The sequence below is a fragment of the Oratosquilla oratoria genome, unplaced genomic scaffold, assembly GCF_046742065.1.
Source record: "Oratosquilla oratoria isolate Oo_2021 unplaced genomic scaffold, ASM4674206v1 SCAFFOLD58, whole genome shotgun sequence".
Lineage (NCBI taxonomy): Eukaryota > Metazoa > Arthropoda > Malacostraca > Stomatopoda > Squillidae > Oratosquilla > Oratosquilla oratoria.
The window spans coordinates 251,847-273,817 of NW_027467722.1; the positions used below are offsets into that span (position 1 = coordinate 251,847).

Sequence of the window (21,971 nt, forward strand, 5' to 3'; positions counted from 1 at the left end):
CCTCTTAGTCATCCACCATCTCCGAAACTTCCTCTTAGTCATCCACCATCTCCAAAACTTCCTCTTAGTCATCCACCATCTCCGAAACTTCCTCTTAGTCATCCACCATCTCCGAAACTTCCTTTTAGCCATCCACCATCTCCGAAACTTCCTCTTAGTCATCCACCATCTCCGAAACTTCCTCTTAGTCATCCACCATCTCCGAAGCTTCCTCTTAGTCATCCACCATCTCGTGTGGAAGCTTCAAGGAGTCTGTTTAAGGTGCAGAAGCGGGAATTCCCTCCCCCCCCCCATCACACCCCGAGTGCGACGTTGCCAGTTTGACCCCCAATTATCGTCAGTCACCTAGTGACACCTCGGTGTTTCAACATTAGGGGAGGGGGAAGGCACTGTTGCCACGTCTCGCAGAATCGGTTCAAATCGTTGTTACAATTAAAAAGAAATGCTGTTTTTGGTATGCGATCTCAACCTGATAGTAGCGATCTATGTTCATCATAACTTTTTTACTGTTTCGGTATACGAACTCATTTATGGCGTGATCTCAAAAATTGGGATTTTGCTTTGGTATGCAATAAAAAAAAAAAAAAAAAAAAAAAAAACTAACCTAACATAACAAATAAGCAAGAAATGCATGTTGTGTTAGGTTAGGTTAGGATTGCATACCAAAGCAAAATCCTAATTTTTGAGATCATGCCATAAATGAGATAGCATAACAAAACAGCACACAAAAAATGATACTCGTGGTACTGTACGAAAATAAATAAATGAATAAATAAGAGAGAGGGTCAAGTAAGGTGGCTGACGACGTATGCCACTACCTTGACCGGACTCCTTGGGAGTTTGCACCGCCGCGTTGTACGAGCGTGTAACGCTCGCGTCGTGTGGAAGACCCTATTGAATTCCATTATACTATGTTTAAAAAGCCGCGTATTGGAACGCTCGTCTCAAAGACCCCCTCGGATGCTCTGCAGGACACAGAGGGAAGTTTTAGAAGTGCACACCCACGTGATAGAGATAGAGCAATAGAAAATTAAATATTCTGTAAACTATAACACATCAACATTATATACGCTCTTCTTGGCGGAAATCCACAACAGAGAAAGTTGCTAAAAAAAAAACTGTCCTGGCTCCTGAGTGGTCCGTTTAGTTTTGGTGTGGACACTCTTGGTAACTACGCTTGCCAACTATAGCTAGCGGGTACGTAGACCTAAGTCGAGTCGTATGCCGACCGGTCTCCAGCGAGTTTTCCGAGCTTCTGATTGGTCAGTTGCCTTGAGCTCGGACGTCCTTGCTGACGACTATGCTTGCCAACTATGGGACATATAAAAGTCACGGCCAGGCTGGTTTAGACTGGTGGCGCGTCGCCATACTCCCTCGCTCCGTGTCGTTGAAACCCCCCCGGGAAAAAAAATGTATATAGCCCCCCAGTTGGATTCCTAGGTTCCATCTTGCCAGAGGCGCCATTAGACTAATGAATTTGAAACTTTAGGCTGACGACTTTAATACGATACCTGTCATCACAAGCTTCTTCAAAATCTGCCTGTTTCCAGCTGTCACACAATTTTTTTTCTTCATAGTGTTCTCATGTGCAACTGCTCTCAATTTGTCTTTTAAGAGTTCCTATATATACCTAATTGTTACTGTAGTAATGCAGGCAAGGACCAACTTGTGGTGTCGTAGTAGTTTTAGTTCGGAACAACGGCAGGACAAACGAAAATCAACACAAAATATCTAATCTCTTTCCTTTGGTAATTAGCCACAAGGTGCGACACTAGAAGCGTCACATGAGAAATATAGGTGAAGCTCGGACTAAGGCCACAGCTTAGTGGAGCTTATGCTTGTAGCTGGACGTGGAGCCTGACGTCAGCGAGGCGGTAGCAGATGATGACGCCGAGGCTCGATGGGACGGCTAGAGGATTGGACGAGGAGATGTTGTTGTGTGTGCTGGTCGGTACTGTTCTGCCCATCTCGGCGAAACGCCGACCTTTTAAGGGAGGCTGGCGGGAACGTGAGGAGCCATCTAAGTTCCTGATTGGCTGACCGCTGGCTGGCAGGAACACCCTTGCGAACTACGCTTGCCAACTACGGGAACTTGGAAAGGCTAGTTCCGAAGATTTCTTTGGTCAGTGTGTGACGGGTCGTAGGATGCATCACGTCACTACAGTGTCACGCCTATTCTCCAATCTATTACGCACCTCGGGGGGCACATGATGATTCATCTACAACTTCACTGATTTACCTTCCATATGAGAGTTTTCCAAAAGACAAGAGCTGTGATATAAACCACACGCTGACTTGTAGAATTTCCTTTTCACTCGCCACTTTGAAAGGTGATCAAAATTTGAAAAGAAGTCATGTAAATATCGTCACACGATTGAAATCGTAGTCAAAACTTAAACTGACGTATCCTTAGAGAAACTTATTTCCCTTTTATTTATAAAATACATATTAACAATATTGAAGTAAGAATTGTAGGATTTGAGATTAGCTCTATTTTTGCGCATCGTAATAGTTTTTTTTACGTCGTTCACAAATGCTTATTCCAAATAATACTGAATTTCGAACCCGCCCTGCCATGTCTACGAAACTAAAATATGCGTCATACACTTTCTCATTACAAATATTCATAGCAACAATATATCAAACCTGTAATTGCTAAGTAATGGAAATTTCCTCGCAATCTTTATTATTGTATATTCTTTAAGCTCGGTATATTTGTCTCGTTTATTGAGATAAAGTTGTACTTTACAGATTGGTTTCTCATTGCGTTTTCTAGTGCATTAACGCCAGAAATAGAGCTAACAGATCATTAGGTGTAGTTGGTAGGATCGTATCTAATAAAAGTGCAGAGGTAGTTGCCAAAATATCTGGCGTTAGTTAGACCCATCCTTGACTATGCGGTGCAGTTTTGGTCTCCGTCCTGTAGAATGGACATCAATTCACTAAAATCCGTAGAGGATATTGACCTTACAAGGAGAGGCTTAGGCATCTTAATTTACACTCTCTGGAAAGACGCAGAGTGCGGGGTGATCTAATAGAGGTGTTCAAGTGGATCAAGGGTTTTAACAAGGGGGATGCAGACAAGGTCATCATATTAAGACAACAGGGCAGGACTCGCAGTAATGGATTTAGATTGGACAAATTTAGATTTAAGAAGGAATAGGCAATATGTAAACATAGGTGGGGATGATAGTAATATAATAATAACAATAATTTTATTTGGCAATGAATCAATATACATGAAGTGCAGATAATGAAAAGAGCACGCAGTTCGAAATAATTACATTTGCCAAGGATAACAAAAAAAAAAAAAAAGCATGTAAGCATATTTCCATTGTGGTAATGGACATCGAACTCTCAGTATAGGCATTATGGTCTCTTGCAGACTCCTTCATTCTTATGTTCTCATGTTGTGTTACATCTAGATTATCGTAGGATATGAAATTGATTATCATTGTACTCAATGTCTAATATTGCCATGTAAACAAAAGCATGGCTGACATAGGAATTTAGAACATACCGTCACATGCAGTATTAGAGGGGGATATTTCACGATTCCAATATTAATTAATAAGATGACAAATAAACATTTTAACATTGTGCAGTTTTGTGAAGATGGCAGTCGATGACGTGAATGGCAATAACAGCGCATGTTCAAAATATTTTATTCTCTCGAATGCTAGCGTCTCAAAACAAACAATAAAATCGATAGTAATTCAAATCGTCACTAAACTTACAATCATAAATGCTAGTTTGTTCATTGACTGATCATTACGCTGTTTAAAATACGATAGAACTCTGAAACCAATGAGGTACACTTCAATATTAATTCCTCACAGCAAATATTGTTCGTCATTTATATATAATTAGCATCTACACGTAATTTTCAGGATCTGACATCGGCGTAATCAGCGGTTTCTTCTATCGGGAGTACTCATGCTAGCCACGTCATATGATCATCTTTAAATAGTAAGTACAGTTCATTAAGCATTCCTCCTTTGGTATTACCTCAGTTCCACCCAGCCGGACTTGCTTTTTGCACCAGGTACAGAAATACACAATTCGCTCTGATGAATGAAATCGAAAGTAGCCGCCATCCTCAATCCCATCACAGTGGTGACTGCCCCTTCGCAAAGCAATATTAAATGGCATTAGCCTGGGTAGTCTCTTAACCTCCTCTAACAAAGAGAATGGACTTATGCTAAAATGTCAGTTGATCATTTTAGTATGTAGGAAAATTCGTTAGACACCTGAACTTATGCTGAGAAACTGGATAACCGTATCACTATTGAAGAGGTGACAGAAAAATTAATGAAATTGCCTGGGAGCAGCCAGAATAAAAGAAAAAAGTGCCAACCAGTATGGAGGGAATCACCCAGAGAGAAAGCTTAGGTTCTTCGAACAGAGTATCATAATAACTGGCTGCTACTGCTGCTACTATGGTATTTTACTTATCTTAGGGAACCCTGCCACCATTAAAGGTTAAACATGTCTCAACCAGGGAAGGGTGGGGGTTCTTGTACATTACTTGTAGCTGCCCCAATAGACAATTTTATTCAGCTGAAGGAAGCCTCCCTTCCATTGTTCAAGGCAGTCATATAATGTATTTTTTTTTTTTTTTAATGTCTTTGTTATCAAAAGGGTGCCTTAAAGAGTAATGAAATTATGTGACAGGAGCGGCTGGAATAAAAGGTTAGGTGCTGTCTCCTGGTATCGAATGCCATAGCCGAAACTGGGTTTTTAACTACCCTTTTGCACCTGACAAGTTTTAAGTAACTGTTTGGGATGAACCTATACACCAGGTGATGCTTTGTTCGTTATAGTCCGGGTCGGGGATGTGTTATCAGTCTAAGTTGCCCCAGATCTCTTCTGCAGGAGATCTTCACCCACCAGGTAACCAGCTGTGATCACAGGCTCAGCCCTTAGATTACTTAGAGAAAGTTTGTATGTGTTATTGTAAAATATAATATTAATTTTTAGATTCAATAATTTTGCTAGAGAGGGGGGTTTTCCTCAACTGAATAATATCGGCCAGCAGTATCTGCAGCAGCTCACATCAATGACTAAAGTTGTACAATGTTGTGAATGGGTTGGGAATCAAGAAAAGCCGCAAAGTGGGTTTCTTATAGCTGAATAAAATTCTATGGCAGCAACCAGATTACACTGACTAGCATGTGGGGATCTTAGCAACGATTACCAATTTTGATGCAGTTGATACTCATGTTTATTTGACTGCAATGGAGGGTGTCAGTTTTCCCCATTTTTACCAGATTGCCAAGCTAAGTGGCAGACACTACTAGTCAGTGAATTTAAATTCAGACCACTATCATGCAAGGTAGGAAGTAATACAGTATATTAGCAAGCAGAAATTGGGGGAAATTTGATCAAAATGCAGCTAGATGTAACTATATGCTCTCAAAGGTTAAATATTTTCTCTGTATAACTGGACAAAAAATAATTCTAAATGAATGCATACATATGCTGAAATCCTGCCCACAGTTTACCGCATTTATTATGGCAATGTGTATAATTTTTTTTTTTTTTTTTTTCCATTGAAAGAATGTATAGAAAAAAGATCATTCAATGAGATATAATTTGCTTATTCTTTATTTTGGAGGAAAAGATTTCAGTAGAAGAGGTGAAAGGAGTGGATTAAGCAGTCATTGTGTCAATTGTTATGGTTGCAGGTGAGGGCATTGAGGCCTCACCTACAAAAATATTCATATACAGTATTCAACCATATTCAGATATTCAGAAAGAATATTGTGAAGAAGCAATAGAAATTCGGTGTTTAAGGACTCTGTACATGGTTAAGAAATATAACAAGGACTGACAATTTGTGAATGGACTGCAGAGGGGACTGATGGAAAAAAAAAAAAAAAAAATAGAGCAGGTCAACATGAGGTGATCAAGTCATGTTATGAAATTGAATGAGAGTAAATATCCTCAAAAGACTCTTGAATTATTGTTACCGGGAGTGAGAGCAAAGTGTAGATGAAGAAAAATATGGATGGAGTGAATGATGCTATTAGAGCTCATGGTCAAAATGTCAATGAAGCACTTGTGTGCATGAATAAATTGAGTTGGAGAAGAGTGTAGATTGAGAAAAGGACCTGTTTCATAAGAGGGATGTATTGAGGATGACTTGCTTGCTGGAGAAGAATTGTGGTGCAATTTTCAAGTGTGTTAAGCTAGAAGGATTTAAGAGGACAAGTATGATGAGATGTAAAAGTGGTTAAGAGATGCCTTTTCCAATACAGTCACTTTTGTATTTTATTTTGTATATATATTTTTTAGATGAAATTAGCAATTGCTTAGCATTTTGTGGTATGCTTTCACACCAGCATTTAATAACAAGATAATGGGGCCTGTGGACTGCAGCAGTATGTAGACTTTAATTTTTGCCAAGCTTATTCTGTGATGGTATTGTTTTAGAGCTGACTAGCTTTAAAGTCACCCTATGGATGGGGCAGAATTTTAACCAAACTCCTGCAAAGGGCATTAAAGGTCTTTGTCCCTTGAATAATTTGAAATGCACAGTGAAAAGTAAAAATATAAAGCATTAAGTTGTGCAGTGATCATTTTATTTAATTTTTAAAAGTATTGCATGGCACCACAGTTGATTCTCAGGTACAAACTATTGTATGTTATAAGGCATTTACTCTAAGGCAGTAAGATAGACGACATTTTCTATTTTGCCATTGGGGGTGGTTTGAAGAGGTTTCTTCCAATGCCAACATAGAGTCATGGAAAGACACACAGTTACACTTTGACAGGATCCCCATTATGCCCATGGACTCCATGTTGTCCCATGGCTACCATGGTGGCCATGGCCACAGCCTGGTTACCGAGGTTTAGCTGATTCCAAAAAAAGTATAATATGCTGGCCTTGGGCCAAGTATGTGGGAATTACAAAGGAATAGCATGCATGCCGACAGGAGACCTTTTGGTCCGTATCTTGATCGGATGCGAAAAAACAAATATATAAATAAAATAATTATGAATAATAATAACATAATAATAATAATTGTAGGGTCATGGACAGATACACATATACACTTTTGCATTTGTTATCATATAGATGTAAGGGGAGTGGAGTATTAAGTTTGGTAATCTGTCTTGAAGAGTCCATTTTGTGATCTGGGTGCATGTATTGTGTGGTATAGGTTGTTGTATGTGTTTGTGTAGTATACTGTAGGTGTGCTGCATCCTAACAATTCACAAGAAGTTTTGTTGATTCATGAGCCAATATGATTTATTCATTTATATATTTTCTTATCATTATGTTTATTTTTGTTACACTAATGTAAGTACTCTTGACACGATTTGAAATGGCAATTGCCAATAGAATGGTAAGGGTGGAACCTTTATTAAATGTACAACATTTATACATTTCTGAATCCATTCTGAGATGTATGAATAGCATGAGGTTGTATCCTGCATCTGTGTACTTGAAAAAGCTTCCACAAGTGAAATGTACATATAATAAAGGTTCCATCATCACATGGTGTCAACTCTGACTACTCTTGATATGTCAATGAGCTTGTCAGTATACACTCTACCATTGTAACTAACTACACTGACAGCTATACAAAACTCAACTTCTGCTTCTTGTAAATGTTCAGATATTCAGCCACGAAGAAAATGAGAGTGATGAGTGAGGAGAATGGAGGAGAAATAAGGAAGAATGAGGTGAAGGCAGTTGTAAAGATGATGAAAGCAGGTAAGGCACCTGGTCTGGATGGATGTCATGCAGAATGTCTGAAAAAGGGAGGTTCAGTGATGGTGGACTGGTTGGTGAGGTTATTTAATGTTTGCTGGAGAGAGGGTAGAGTACCGGAGGACTGGAGTAGTGCCTGTATAGTTCCTCTTTACAAGGGAAAAGGGGACAAGTGTGAATGTAGTAATTTCAGAGGGATTAGCCTGTTGAGTGTAGTAGGGAAGGCTTATGGGAGAATCTTAATTGAGAGGATTAGGAGAGGAACAGAAGGAGTAATTGGTGAGGAACAGTGTGGATTTAGGACAGGTAGAGGTTGTGTAGATCAGATCTTTGTGGTAAGACAGATATGTGAGAAAGCTATAGGAAAGGGGAAGGATGTTTTTTTGGGCTTTTATGGATCTGGAAAAGGCTTATGATAGGGTAGACAGAAAGGCACTGTGGGAGGTTATGCAGATTTATGGGATAGGAGGAAAGCTTTTGGGAGCTGTCAAGAGTTTTTATGTGAGTAGTAGAGCATGTGTTAGGATTGGAAATGGAGAGAGTGAGTGGTTTGAAGTAAAGGTGGGACTTCGTCAAGGATGCGTTATGTCGCCCTGGCTGTTCAACTTATACATGGATGGGGTGGTGCGAGAGGTGAATGCTAGGGTAATGAGTCAGGGATTGGAGATGGTTAAAGAAAATGGAGAAAAGTGGGAGGTGAGCCAGCTGTTGTTTGCAGACGACACTGCGCTTGTGGCAGGGTCAGAGGAGGGATTGAGGAAGCTGGTGGCAGAGTTTGGGAGAGTATGTGATAGAAGAAAGCTAAAGATAAATGTGGGTAAAAGTAAGGTGATGAGATGTACAAGGGGTGAAAGTGGCAGTAGACTGGAAGTGAACATTAAGGGAGAGCGACTGGAGGAAGTGGATAGTTTTAGATACTTGGGTGCAAGTGTAGCAGGAAAAGGTGGAGTGAAGGTGGAGGTAGAATGTAGATTGAGAGAAGCGAGTAAATGCCTTGGTGGTTTAAAGAGTGTAATGAGAAATAGACATTTGGGAATGGATGCGAAGAGGAGACTGTATGAAGGAGTGATTGTGCCAACAGCACTGTATGGGGCAGAAACGTGGAACATAAGAGAAGAAGAGAGAAGGAGTTTGAATGTGTTTTGAGATGAGGTGTCTGAGAAGTATGGTGGGGGTTACTAGGCTAGATAGAGTGAGAAATGAGGAGGTGAGGAGGAGAACAGGGGTGAAAAAGGATTTGGGAGATAGGGTTGATGAAAGAATATTAGGATGGTTTGGACACATGGAAAGAATGAGTGAAGAAAGACTAGTAAAAGAGGTATGGAAGGCAGATGTGGAGGGAGTGAACATGAGGGGACGTCCTAGGATGAGGTGGATGGATGGGGTGAAGGGGGCTTTGGGGAAGAGGGGAATGTCTGTTGAGGAAGGAAGGGAGAGGACGGAAGACAGAGGTGAGTGGAGAATGGTTGTATATGGATGATGTTGTGACTGCATGAGGAGGAATGGTCGGGGGGGTGGGGGTGGGGTAGTATGTGTGAGTAAATTTTGACGCAGCCCGAAGGGATTTCTCCCCGTCCTCGCCTTATATGCAAGGGGGGACGGAGAGGGGGGGTCGCCAATTAAATGAAGAGGCCTTGCTGTGAATGTACTGTGTCTTGCGACACTGCTTCTGACCCAGGGCGGTGGGCAGGGTGCAGGGATGACCCGTCATCCAGGAGGTGCTCAGATGAGAGGAAGGGTGGGAGGGGTGTGGAGTGTATTTAGGGATGAAATGGGTGGGAGTGTTTTTATGCCTTTCCCTTTCTGGCTACCTCCCTTGGAAGGGGGAAAAAAGCCTTGGTATATGTATATGTATGTATGTTTACTTCTGACCCATTCTTTTCAACTAGCTTGACCTCTGTGCAGGATATAGTAAACTTTTGAACCCCATTTACCTGTAAACTGCAACATACATCATATGATAACAGTGTGTAACTGCGACATACATTATATGATGTGAAGGCTTTTTTAAACATTGTGGTCTATATTTCACCCCCATGTGTCTTAAAATGAAGTTTGGCATCACAGGGTGAACAAGCACACACACGAGACCTACCCACCCATACCTCCCTTAATTCTCCTCAGACATTGTGGAAAAGGCAAGTCACTCACTTCCTCACAACCCGTAACCCTCTACTTCTCATGGTGAAAGATGTAAGATAACTTACACAAAAACTATTCCTATGAAAAAAAAAAGGGACAATTCAAACAGCAGCGGTTAGCAGCAAAGTGCATAACCACTGCCCACTACCTCCAAGTAACAAATTACACAACTTTGTTACACCAGTACACCTTAACTAAAGCAAATTGTTACCTAATATTTGGTTTTCCGTTACTTTTCTGTGCAATTTTTCATTTTATAACTAAAAGTTTTTTTGTTTTTGTTTTTATGCCAATAATTGTGCAACATGGGTATGACTGCCGAAACCCTATTGCATAGTTTGTGGGTTAAGGACTTGGTGATTGGAACAGTGTATATGAATGACAGTGTGGCAAGACGAGTGGTTTATCCCCAGACAAGCCGTAGTGTTAATACCAAAATCTACAAACCAAGACAAGTACACTCCCACCACATAAGGGGCACAAATGTATAAGGTCTTAATTATAGTAATAAATACATTTTATACAAAAGTTAGGTCCAAGAAAAAAAAAATCTAAACAATTATAGCATGAGGTAAATTAATATGGATGAATAATAGAACATTAATGAAGATATGCCAGAATAAGTTCAGCAAAATCTTACTATGTAAACAATACTAGAATATAAGTAACAAATGTTGATTATGAATCATTTAGAAAAATGTGTAAAGAATTGAAAAATTCAAAGCAGTTTAAATCTTGCTGCCAGCGAGTTGGACCAAGGGCATGGTTCATTAGATTCCGCACTACAAAGTCCTCTGAGAGGGGCACTGTCCCAGCCTCCTAATGGGGGAGTTCCATAATGTTAAACTGAATTGTCAGTCATCATGATGTACATTTTTTTTCATATCTTCCATCATGTCATTTGTGTATGCATATACACAATATTACAGGTGCTGTGGCCAACCCTTGTGGAACTCTGCTGGTCACCACTTTCCATCATGACATCTGGTTCTTCATTACTCTTCTCATGCTTTGGTTGTTCAGGAAATATTTGATCCATGTAAGGAATTTACCATTTAGTCCTCCAGTATTCCAATTTACACTAAATTCTACTATGTGGTACCCTGTTATGCTTTATCCAGATACACACAGTCCACCCAACCCTCTCTGTCTTGCAGCACATCAACCACTTTTAAGGAAAAAAATAATAGATGATCTTCCATCTTCCAAATTGGTTCAGGATCCATTCAAACAGTTTTGCCTAGAAGTCTTCCAATGTTCCTGTTTCCCTACAAGTCTATGATGAGTCAATTTATCAAATGTTTTTTCCAAATCCAAATATACACAATTAACTCATTACTCTCTGTTTTGCAGGACATGAACCACTCTTGAGTCAAAATTTGGTTCATTTGATATTTATAATGGTCTTTGATCTCTAAAACCAAATTGTTTGTGTTTTTGCCAAATTGTTTTTCTCCAGTATGTTTAACCCTTTGACTGTTTTCTCACATAATTTAGCAATCATGGTAGTCAGTGATACTAGTCTGTAGTTGAGTGGTTTTGTCCTTACTTTCTCCTTTATGAATTGGTACTATCCCTTTATTCGGAAACCAGAATTAATCTCGGCATTTATTAAGTATCTAATTTCGGATACAAATAGATCCTGGAGTTTTTTCTTGTGTACATTTTACATTAGTTTGTGTGCTTCCTTTATTCCACATTTGTTTCATACAAACTGACAAAATTTTACATGTACAGTATTTCTCTGTTAGCTACTAAAAAAAATTCTTTTGAGGATTCATCAGAAACTTCTGTACATAATTTTAGCTTGTTTTAATGTTTCTTTTTATAAACTTTTCTCTCTGCTTTCCATTTAGGGATTCCTTCCATGCACCTCATCCTGTCATTAATAAACTTGTAGAATAGTTTAGTTTAATTTTTGTCCGTGTGACTTAATGTAGAAAAATTACCTGATGAGGACCACAATGGAAATAAGCGTTCATGCTTTTTGTGTTATCCTCGGCAATTTACATTTATTATTTCGAACTATGTGTTCTTGTCATTATTTGCACTTGATGTACATTGATTTATTGCCAAATAAAGTCTATCTATCTGTCTATCTATCTATCTATCTGCATTTGTCAATAATGCCCTTTTCATGGCACAGTGGAGTCCCTCCAAGGAGCAATACTTTCACCTATGCTATGCTATGCAACCTTTTTGCAAGTGATCTCCCAACATCAGATACAATGCATAACACTAAAGCATTTCCCCATGTACATGAACTGATGATGATAGCCCATCATAGCAACTACAGAATGATAGCAAAGAACACCCCTGCTTACTTAGATAAGTTGGAACAGTGGCTTAGAGATAATAGAATGGAGGCCTCACTCCAGAAATCATTAGTAACATTGCTCACTGTGGACAGCCATGGCTCAGGTAAACACCCATTGGTGGGGTTGAATAACCAAACCATTTCATTAGAGGAGAGCCTGGGGATTCTGGGCCTCAGTTTTGATACCAGCCCATATATCAAAGGTCTGACAGTGAAAATCAACAATTAAATAAACACACTGTGAGGATGCAGCCTGGATGGAAGGCAAACATTGATGGGAAGAAGTTGTTATTTTAAAGTTGGCACCAAAAGAATGGTAATGGCTCGCTCAGGCAGTGAGGGGGGGGGGGGCGGCCAGGGAGGTGACGACAATGCTAGTCAAGTGGTGCCCCAAGGCGGTTTGAATCTTCGGCGATTTCTGTCCGCTAGGGAGGAATGTCGACGCCCTGGGAAGATGCCAGGACGTTCCCAGGACATTGAGCTGGGATGAACCTTAGATGGAACTAGGAATTACACATGCGTTCCCAGGAGACTTCATGCAAGCCAATGGGTTGTGGAATGGTACGAGACTCAGTTCTCCCACCTGCTGACCTCAAGGAAGCTTTATCTGACCCTACGCGGCCAGATGGGATGCAGGAGCCTTCCCAAGGGACATCATGCGAGCCCAGGGGTAGTGGGATGATGTGAGGACAACTGCTTAACACATACTCATACCAATGTCAAAGAATGTCCGATTGCAATCTGCAGGCAGCTCCTGAGAACCACACCCAGCTACACCTCCAGAGCATGGTTAACCCATTCAACTCCGATGACAAGATGTCTTGTCATTCGGTCAAATAAAACAAAAAATCATAATAAAACAACAAAATGTTTGATGATCAAACAGCACCAGAAAAATATGACGTCATCAGTCCTCCTCGAGGAGGACTGATGACGTCATATTTTTCTGGTGCTGTTTGATCATCAAACATTTTGTTGTTTTATTATGATTTTTTGTTTTATTTGACCAAATGACAAGACATCTTGTCATCGGAGTTGAATGGGTTAAGGTCACCATGCAACAGCACTGAAATAATGCCAACATAGAGTATAGGCATGGCCACAGAGACTATCATGCAGAAGACACTGAACACTTCCTTTTACACACTGCCCCACCCAAGCCACACTCAAACAAGAACACAATATTTCTCTCCTGAGTGACTTAACATTTGGCCAAACCAGTGGCTGATTTCAGTTACCAATTACACTGTCAACCCAGTCCTCTCTGTTTTATAGGACAGGTGCAGGTTGCAAATGCTTGAGATGCATACTGCTGTATTAGTTTTCTTGATGTATTTAGTAGGATGTGATTGTGCGATGTAATCAGATCAATGAGTACTGTAGGCTCTTGTACCTATCATTTTCATGTGGTGTTCTATGGGAAGGATTTTGGTTTCTGTGCGCAAGTGTTGTATCAGGGTGGTTTTGATGCATCCTGTTATTCTTCTCAATGCTTTGCTTTGGAGCTGTAGGTCTCCTGGGGGTGATAGATTGCTTAAAATTACATATTTGTTCCATCAGCCATCTGTACACTATACCACAAGCCAGACACAAAATTCTAGGGACTAAGTGATGTTTATTTGTTATATATCACTCTCTGTCTTCAAAGTTGAAATAATACCTCCAGAGCACTTTGGTGGCTTGGGCCTCTGAATACTCTGGGCAGCAATTTGTGTACGCGTGTGTTTATTCACCAAGTTGAATTAACTCACCTAATTGAGTGTTGTAGGATGTAAAGTGTTTATGATAATCATCTCATTTTTTCCCATAATTCAGTTCAGTAATTTGTATTGGCTCCCTATGTCAATCACCCTTTTGTGGCATGCCTTTTGGGTTCTTTTGTGTGTGCAATGGCTCCCTTCTCTTTGCTTTGCAGAAACGGTGGTTTTGGACATACTGTAGACAGGTGAGCAAAGGCGGCCGCATCATCAAGGGTGGGAGTAGCGGTGTCGAGGTCCTCTCAGTAGCTCCTTCGCTCGAGGGTCTTATAGAATCGACGTCATGGCCCTTCCTCCTTCAGCGGCTGAGGAGGAGGAGGAGGAGGAGGAGGAGGACCTGAAGGTAGAAGAACGCCGTCGCCCTCACCAGTGCTCGCTCTGCGGTGCCGGTTTCAGCCAGCGAGGCAGTTTGAGCAACCACATCCGGACGCACACCGGCGAGAAGCCGTATCGTTGCCCCTTGTGCTCGGCGGCCTTTTCCCAAAAGGGCAGCCTCAACAATCACCTCCAGACGCACAGCACCGAGCGGCCCCATAAGTGCCCGCTCTGCCCATCGGCGTTTGCCCTCAAGGGGGTGCTGAACAGACACCTTCGGACCCACACGGGGGAAAGATCTTATGGTTGTTCGCTGTGTGGCGCCACCTTCTCCCAGACGGGCCACCTCCGGAGCCACGTGCGGACGCACACGGGCGAGCGCCCTCACACGTGCAGCCTCTGCCCGGCCGCCTTCGCGCAAGCGGGCCACCTCCGCTCGCACATGAGCACGCACACAGGTGCGCGCCCGCACCGCTGCTCCTTCTGCCCAGCAGCCTTCGCGCAGAGGGGGAACCTCAAGGTCCACTTGCGCCGCCACACGGGCGAAAGACCCCACCGCTGCACCCACTGCGGCGTGGCTCTCTCCTGTCGCAGGCACCTCGAGCGACACCTGCGGCGACACGCAGGGCTGCGGCCTCACAAGTGCACCCTTTGTGGAGCCTCCTTCTGCCTGCCTAGCGACCTGACGAAACACGCAGACACACACGGCAAGAACAACGGCAGGAGGCAGCGCGTAATGATGGCGACCGAAGTCCAGAGGGAAGGTGGAAGTCCGCCGCCGCCGCCGCCGCCGCCGCTGTGGGACCACGGAGGCGCGGACCCTTCACCCGCAGGAGGAACATCTCCCTCCTCCTCCGCCTTCCCCTCGTCGTCGTCGTCGTCGTCGTCGTCGTCGTCGTCGTCGTCATCGGTAGTGGGAATAGGGTTGGCTCCTCACGATGAAGTCATCGAAGTCAAGATTGAGGAACATGATCTGGAGGAAGAGATAGTGATGAAGGAGAAAGCAGATGCGGCTGGCAGCATCGGGAGACACTGTTACAACAACCCTCTCAGTTCGGACCTACCGCCTTTCAGCTGAATGGAATCGGGTGGAACCATCTTGAATAATACATGCATATACCAAAGGCTTTTTCCCATTTACAAGGGAGGTAGCCAAAAAACAAAGGCATAGAAATCCACTCCCACCCATTCCATCTCCACATACTCCACTCCCATTTACCCCCCTCCCTCCCTCTTATATTGGCTCCTCCTGGATGACGGGTCATTCCTGCATCTCGCCCACTGCCCTGGGTCAGAAGCTGTGTGGATCTTGAATAATGATGGTGATGATGATAAATGATGTTGCCTTCTCGAGTTTCACTAACTGGAAACCTGCAACCCAATAGAAGTCAGCAACTGTCCTTGGGCACTCTCTCTCGCAGATCTCTATAAAGAAGTGTTGGACTGTTGTTCGTATCGTACTCGTGTAGATCTGCCTCCATATCGCCGGCTTGTAGGGAGGGAGGGGAAAGGAGCACTCACGAGTTGTATGGGAAATAGTGGAGGAAAAACAGCTTGGGTTGACATAGACCTTAGGCTTCATCCGGAGACTTGAGTGTTGGCCTCTCAGACCTGCACTTGTACGTGCAGGTGCTCAGGGCGTTCGTGGGATTTGAAGACGAGGAGTGGGGAGCCGATTCTTTTCCGACATCCATGTTACAGAACCACCACATGCAGATGCCCATCGGTGACCCCACGTCTTGAAGAAATTTTGTCAAAGTGTGTTTGCATGCCGAGATAACTAGTTGAGACTCTAGGTCCAGGTCATTTGATAGCTATGGGCAGTCTGTAAGAGGAACAGTTGTATTAACCCCTTTGCTGAAAAGGGGTGTATTCCTCGGCTATATGAAATAGCTGGTCAGCATTTAGGAAAAATAACGAAAACGGCGAAAGAGTTAAAGATTTTAGTTACGATGTAGAAGAGAATTGCTCCACTGCTGTTGCTGCTGCTGCTTGCTGGGCAGCCCCCCCGCCCCTGCGGCTTTGACAAGGAGCCAGAATTCCTCCATCCCAGACGTGTTGTGTTTAGGTGTATGGCATACGTACCAGTACCAAGGATACATGTGACATTTTGAAGCAGCTTGGCACAGCTGCGCTGAGAATAAATGTTACCAAAGTGATCTTGTATATGTCTACCACCCAAACATCCTGTTTTCCACAGTGAATTTTGACCAGCTTGTTCATCAGCTTGCTGCTGAACAGCCTATTTTGAAACGAAAGCTAGTCTCAAGATTCAGGTTCCTACAGAAAGCAGGACTATTAACCAAACTATAAACATATGTATTTGACTGAAACAACATACAAGGTAATGCACGACAGCAGCGCGAAAGTGTCCATAAGGACAGAAGCGCTGGCAAAAGGCAGTCCATGTGGACGACGACGACGGATCATCGGTTGGGATCCATGAGCCATGGTGTGCGCTCTGGACAAAGGTAAGTTACTTTTGGTGCTCGGCATGGCCTACTGCCTGCCTCCCCGTCCACTCGGGGATTCCTAAGGGGACTGGTCTTCACCCAAACCCTAATCTCTCACTGAAGCATGCAGGAGAATGACGTCAGCACGGCCTCGGTGGTCGAAGGTCTATCACGGAGAAGTCAAAGGCCACGGGCCAGGCGTGGTCTCCACGCTTCCCAGGCGAACCCCGACGACTATTGGGTAGCTCCGCCAGGGCGAGCCGCACACGATGAAGGAAATCGGTTGGCTGTGGGCTGGCCTGGAGAGGGATGGGCACTTTCCTTGCCTCACGCAGACTGCGTGAAGATAAGCAACTCGCCACCAGTGTCTGCATCAACGATTCGGCAGGCGAAGACCGCGGCGCCGTCACCTATTTGTTATACACGTAAGGGACCTCGGAGGTGACCAATATACAACAGGACGTGACTTGTGGAGCCTCGCCTGCGTCTAAGAGTATAGAAGGAGCAGGACCCCGAATAATCTTCAAGTTGCGTGTACTCCCTGCCTTACTGTACGGCTGTGAGACATGGGGGCAGTGAATGCAGGATTGAATAGGAGGAGGGAGGAGTCTTTGGTGCTAGGCGACGTCGGAGAACCGTGGGGTGTCATCGCTAGAATGACTTTGTGTCGTCAAGCTAGCGACTGCTCCCTGAGACTCGGTCAAGAACAGCGTAATTAATGGAAAGGAACTCTGGGTGCATGGGCATACGGCGGCACGCTTCCTGGGTGTTGATCACAATAGCCAACTCTCGCTGGAGACGAAGAAAAAAGCCCATGAAGAAGCTGAGGCAAGTCGGCATGGGCAATCGCCCGGCCGGAGAAACCGTGGGGGAATTGACATCTTCCTGCGTTTCTAACATATCCTGTGTTATCATTATATACCAAAGGCCTCTTCACCCCTTATAAGAAAGGTAGACAGCCAGGGCACACCCAACCCATCTTTTACTCATTTGATTCCCCCCCATTCCCCATTCCCCCCCTTGCACCAATTATGTTTCTTGTCTATGCCAATGACATGGAACAACAAGCTATGCCAACATGTTTGCAGATGATGCAAAAATCATGAGAAGAATAAAAAAAAAGGATAGCAAACTATAACACAAAGATCTAGAGACTGTTTTTGCATAGAGCCAATAATGGGAAATGAAGTTCAATACCAAAGAAATGCAAAATACTGGAAGTGGGCAATAGTGGCAAAAGTCCATCCCTAAACTATTCCTTGGGAAGTGAATCCATTACAAAACCAAAAGAGGAGAAAGACTTGTGAGTCTTGATCAATGACAGCCTGTCACTTGACAGACATGTCTGTCCGCAGGATTATGGGATACACATATGGACTACTGCAAAAGATTAAAATGGCGTTCCACACTATGGATGAAGGTATAATAGAACCATTCATCAGAACCCTGATACATCCAAGACTGGAATATGCGTCAGTGGTATGGTCCCCACACAAAGTGAAGGATATAAGCAAGACTGGGAGAATACAAAGGGCAGCAACCAAACTGGTCCCCAGCCAGCCAGCCTGGCAGATAAACCATATGAGGAGAGACCAAAAGCAGTGGGTCTACCAACTTTGAAAGATCAAAGAGAAAGAGGTGATATGATTAGTGTTCAGGTCACTAAAGGGGATAGATTGTATTGACAGAAGAGATCTCCTGATTAAAGATGGGAGGGCCTTAAGAGGTCATGGGAATAAATTAAGAATACATGTCTAGAGAATGTAAAGAATACAGTTTTCCATAACGATGCATAAATAAGTGGAAAAGCTTAGAAGGTGATATAACCCAAGTTCAAACAAAACATGAGTTCAAAACTAAATATGATCATTGGAAATCAAGGATATAGATTAATTTGGAACCATGCATGAATATGAATCCAAGTATGTTAAAAAATTAGAGAATAAGATAGGAAATGGCACCCAATAAGCATGATCCTTTCTTGTATATTACAATTAGGTAAATACAATTAGATGAAAATACAGACACACATGGGCAATAGCTGCAAAAGACCATCTTTAAACTATTCCTCAGGAAGTGAATCCATTACAAATGCAAAAGAGGAGAAAGATTTGCAAGTGTCGATAAAAAAGCACCCTTTAATATCTGACAGACATATCAGCAGAAATGTTGGAGATTCATTTGGACTGCTGCAGAAGATTAAAGTGGCTTTTCTGATCGAGTGGAGATGAGAATATTCATTGAAACCCTGATCTATCCAGTAGTGGTATGGTTCTCACACAGATTGAAGGATATAAGCAAGATCAAGAGAATACAAAAAGCAACAACCAAACTAGTTCCCAGCCTGGCAGACAAATCATACGAGGAGAGACTAAAAGCACCGAGTCTGTCAACTTTGAAAGATTAAAGAGAAATAGGTGATATGATTACAATATTCAGGTCACTAAAGGGGATAAATTGCATTGACAGAAGAGACCTTTTGATTAGGGATATGAGGGCTTTAAGAGGTCATGAAAACAAGTTAGGGAAGACTACATGTATAAAGGGTGTGAAGAAATGCAATTTTCCATGTAGATGCATAAATACTTGGCGTAGCTTAGGTGATGTAGCCCAAGTTGGAACAATACATGAATTCAAATCTAAATATGGTCATGGAAACCAAGGATATAGATTAAATTGGAACTGTACAGTACTGTATATGAATTTGAGGCAGCTAGGTATGTGATAGATTGGAGGGTAGGAGATGGGACCCAATGAGCATTGCCCCTTTGCTGTATACTGTACTACAATGAGGTAAATACACACATGCTCACACATATGCAAATGACTTGTCCCCTGATAAACAAATAAACAAAATTGTCGGAGAATCCTACAACTTGCTAAGGTCAATAAAAGTCGCTTTTACCTATTTAGATGAAGAAATGGTTAACAAAAATGTTATTCACACTAATATGGCCTAGACTGGAGTATGCTGTGACACTATGATCACCCTGTACCAAAAAGAATTTATAAAGAAAATTGGAAGAATACAGAGAGTAACCACAAAAATGTCCCCGGCACTTTCAAACCTGTCATATGAAGAGAGACTGGCTAAGTGGAAATTACTGACTTAAGAACAAAGAAGAGAGAGGGGCGACTTACTGACCATCTACAGAAACATGAAAGGCACAGAAGTCTTTGATAGAGAGGACTTACTAAATTGGAACAAGAGAAACACAAGAGGATATGAAAGAAAGCTCAAAAGGTATAGTTATAGAAGAGACCTGAAAAAAAAGTTTTCCACACAGAGTGGTAGACATCTGGAACAAACTGGACAAAAAAAAAATAGTGTTTGCAGAAATCACACATGAATTTAAGAGCAAACTAGACACTGCGAGATGTAAAGACGGGACAACACGAGCATAGCTCCCCTTCCCATAAGATACAACTAGGTAAACACACACACTAAAGCTCAATGGAAATGTTGATGTTCTCGTGGGTGAGGGAAGGTATATGGAGGAGGGACAGAAGAGGAACCATAAGAGGTGTGATGATAACAGTGAGAAACATCAAAGTGGAAGAAGGTGGAAGAAAAGACATTACTGTGGCCTACAACCCCTTAAAAACAAGAATGGGATGAAACAGATTACAGATAATCAATAAATAACATGCCTGAGCTGAAAAGGCTTACAGAAAAAAGTGAGAATATGATGTATAGTAATTTTAGTTCTGGTGAGGTAATGTGGGAGGAATGGGAGACAAAATAAAAAGTGAAGAATCAAGGGGCAGCATATTGAATAAAACAATGGCTAATGTAATAACCTAGGGGGTGAAAAAGCCAACATGGTATAGAGGTGAAAATAAACTTGGAAGACTAAATTGATTTTATGAAAGGAACCTGAGGTGATTGAATCACTGAATTACTAGTGCTCATTTAGAGTGATCTTGGTTTTTTTTTAATTTATGCTGGAAATGTGGAAGACAGACAAGGAAGATACTACTTTACAAAAATTAAAGTTGTTAAAATGAATAAATGCCTCGTAGAATGTTACCCTGGAGTGTGGGCAGCAAAGATATCTGAGGAGAGTAGTGTCTGGGGATTGATGGTGAATGTTTACAAAGAATATACATAAATGTTTGATGATGTTGAGTGATGAATGTTGTGCAATAAAGGGGTTGAGGAAGGAACATTTGTGGCTGTTTATTGTAGATCATTGTTGTGGGGAATGTGATAAATGATATCATCATCATCAATCAATTAGCCATCCTGAGTCCACTACTGAACAAAAGCCCCTTTCGTAGCATTCCATGAAGTGCATGACTTCAAACCTCTGCCACATCCCTCCTGCAAAATTCTCTATCTCATCTATCCACCCTCTATCTGGTGTCCCTATTGCACACTTGTCATCTTGCGGCATTTTTTTTACCAACTCCACAATATCTTTCACTCCAGTCTGTTGTGTCACCCAACTTGCTCTCTTTTGGTCTTTCCGTGTTATTCCCACCATTGATCTCCCCATTTTCCTCTGTGCAGTCCTTAGCTTTGTCTCCATCACATTGTCAGTTTCCTAATCATTCTCATCAATATGTACTATATATTAAATCCATAATTAAGATGATGTCTTAAAGGAATAGATAAACATGTCTGAGTACCGCTTTGTTCTCCAGGAATTCAAGTCCAGGCCACTATGGAAGCCCCACCTGAAACTGCTATCATGGAAGGCCTGATTGAGAAAAGTACAATAATAAAAGAAGTAAATGTTAAGGAGGAAATGGATGAAAATGAAGTATTCTGTAAACCTGGTCTTTTCACTCTGCCAACAGGAACAGTGGAGGTGAGGGGTATTTGAATCTTTATATGAATACAAGGTTTTAAGTATGAGACTGGTATGACAGAGAATTTTTTTTTTAGGGAACAGATAATACTACTAGTGCCCCTCTCCCTCTTGTAAAGGGTGGGGCTGATACCTACACTGAAAAACCTAATCACCCACTCTTATCTCAGCACATCAGGGGTGAAGGGTCATCCAAAGCTCTGTTCACCCCATCCATCCATATCATTCTAGTCCTTCTTTAGGCTCACCCTAGTTACTTCTGCTTTTCATTCTATCTTTGCTAGCTGTTCCTCATTGTTCCCATATGCTCAGACCTCCTCAACACTCAGGGTCTATCTTACTAGACAATTATCTTCTAAAAACTACATTTGTTTGTCCATTCTTGAAACAATGAGGGGCTAACAATTGATACCTTCAAATGATGGCCCTGGAAGATGGATATTGAAGAGAATC

The 21,971-nt window shown here is 42.2% G+C and overlaps 1 protein-coding gene across 3 annotated transcripts; it reads left to right on the forward strand.

The window, feature by feature from the left end:
* Positions 1–3,527: 3,527 nt before the first annotated feature.
* LOC143023766 (uncharacterized) lies at positions 3,528–21,587 on the forward strand. Of its 3 annotated transcripts, XM_076182380.1 has the most exons (3): positions 3,528–3,969; positions 10,792–10,901; positions 14,095–16,690. In XM_076182380.1, the coding sequence occupies exon 3, from the start codon at positions 14,220–14,222 to the stop codon at positions 15,327–15,329; it is 1,110 nt and encodes a 369-aa protein (XP_076038495.1). In that variant the 5' UTR covers positions 3,528–3,969; positions 10,792–10,901; positions 14,095–14,219; the 3' UTR covers positions 15,330–16,690. The 3 variants fall into 3 exon arrangements, 2 of the variants coding, with proteins under 2 accessions (XP_076038495.1, XP_076038494.1); XR_012966205.1 differs by lacking the exons at positions 10,792–10,901; positions 14,095–16,690 and adding an exon at positions 21,352–21,587; XM_076182379.1 differs by lacking the exon at positions 10,792–10,901.
* Positions 21,588–21,971: the final 384 nt, after the last annotated feature.

Excerpts from the sequence above, each read along its gene's own strand:
- LOC143023766 (XM_076182380.1), top strand. The coding sequence starts at position 14,220 with ATGGCCCTTCCTCCTTCAGCGGCTGAGGAGGAGGAGGAGGAGGAGGAG.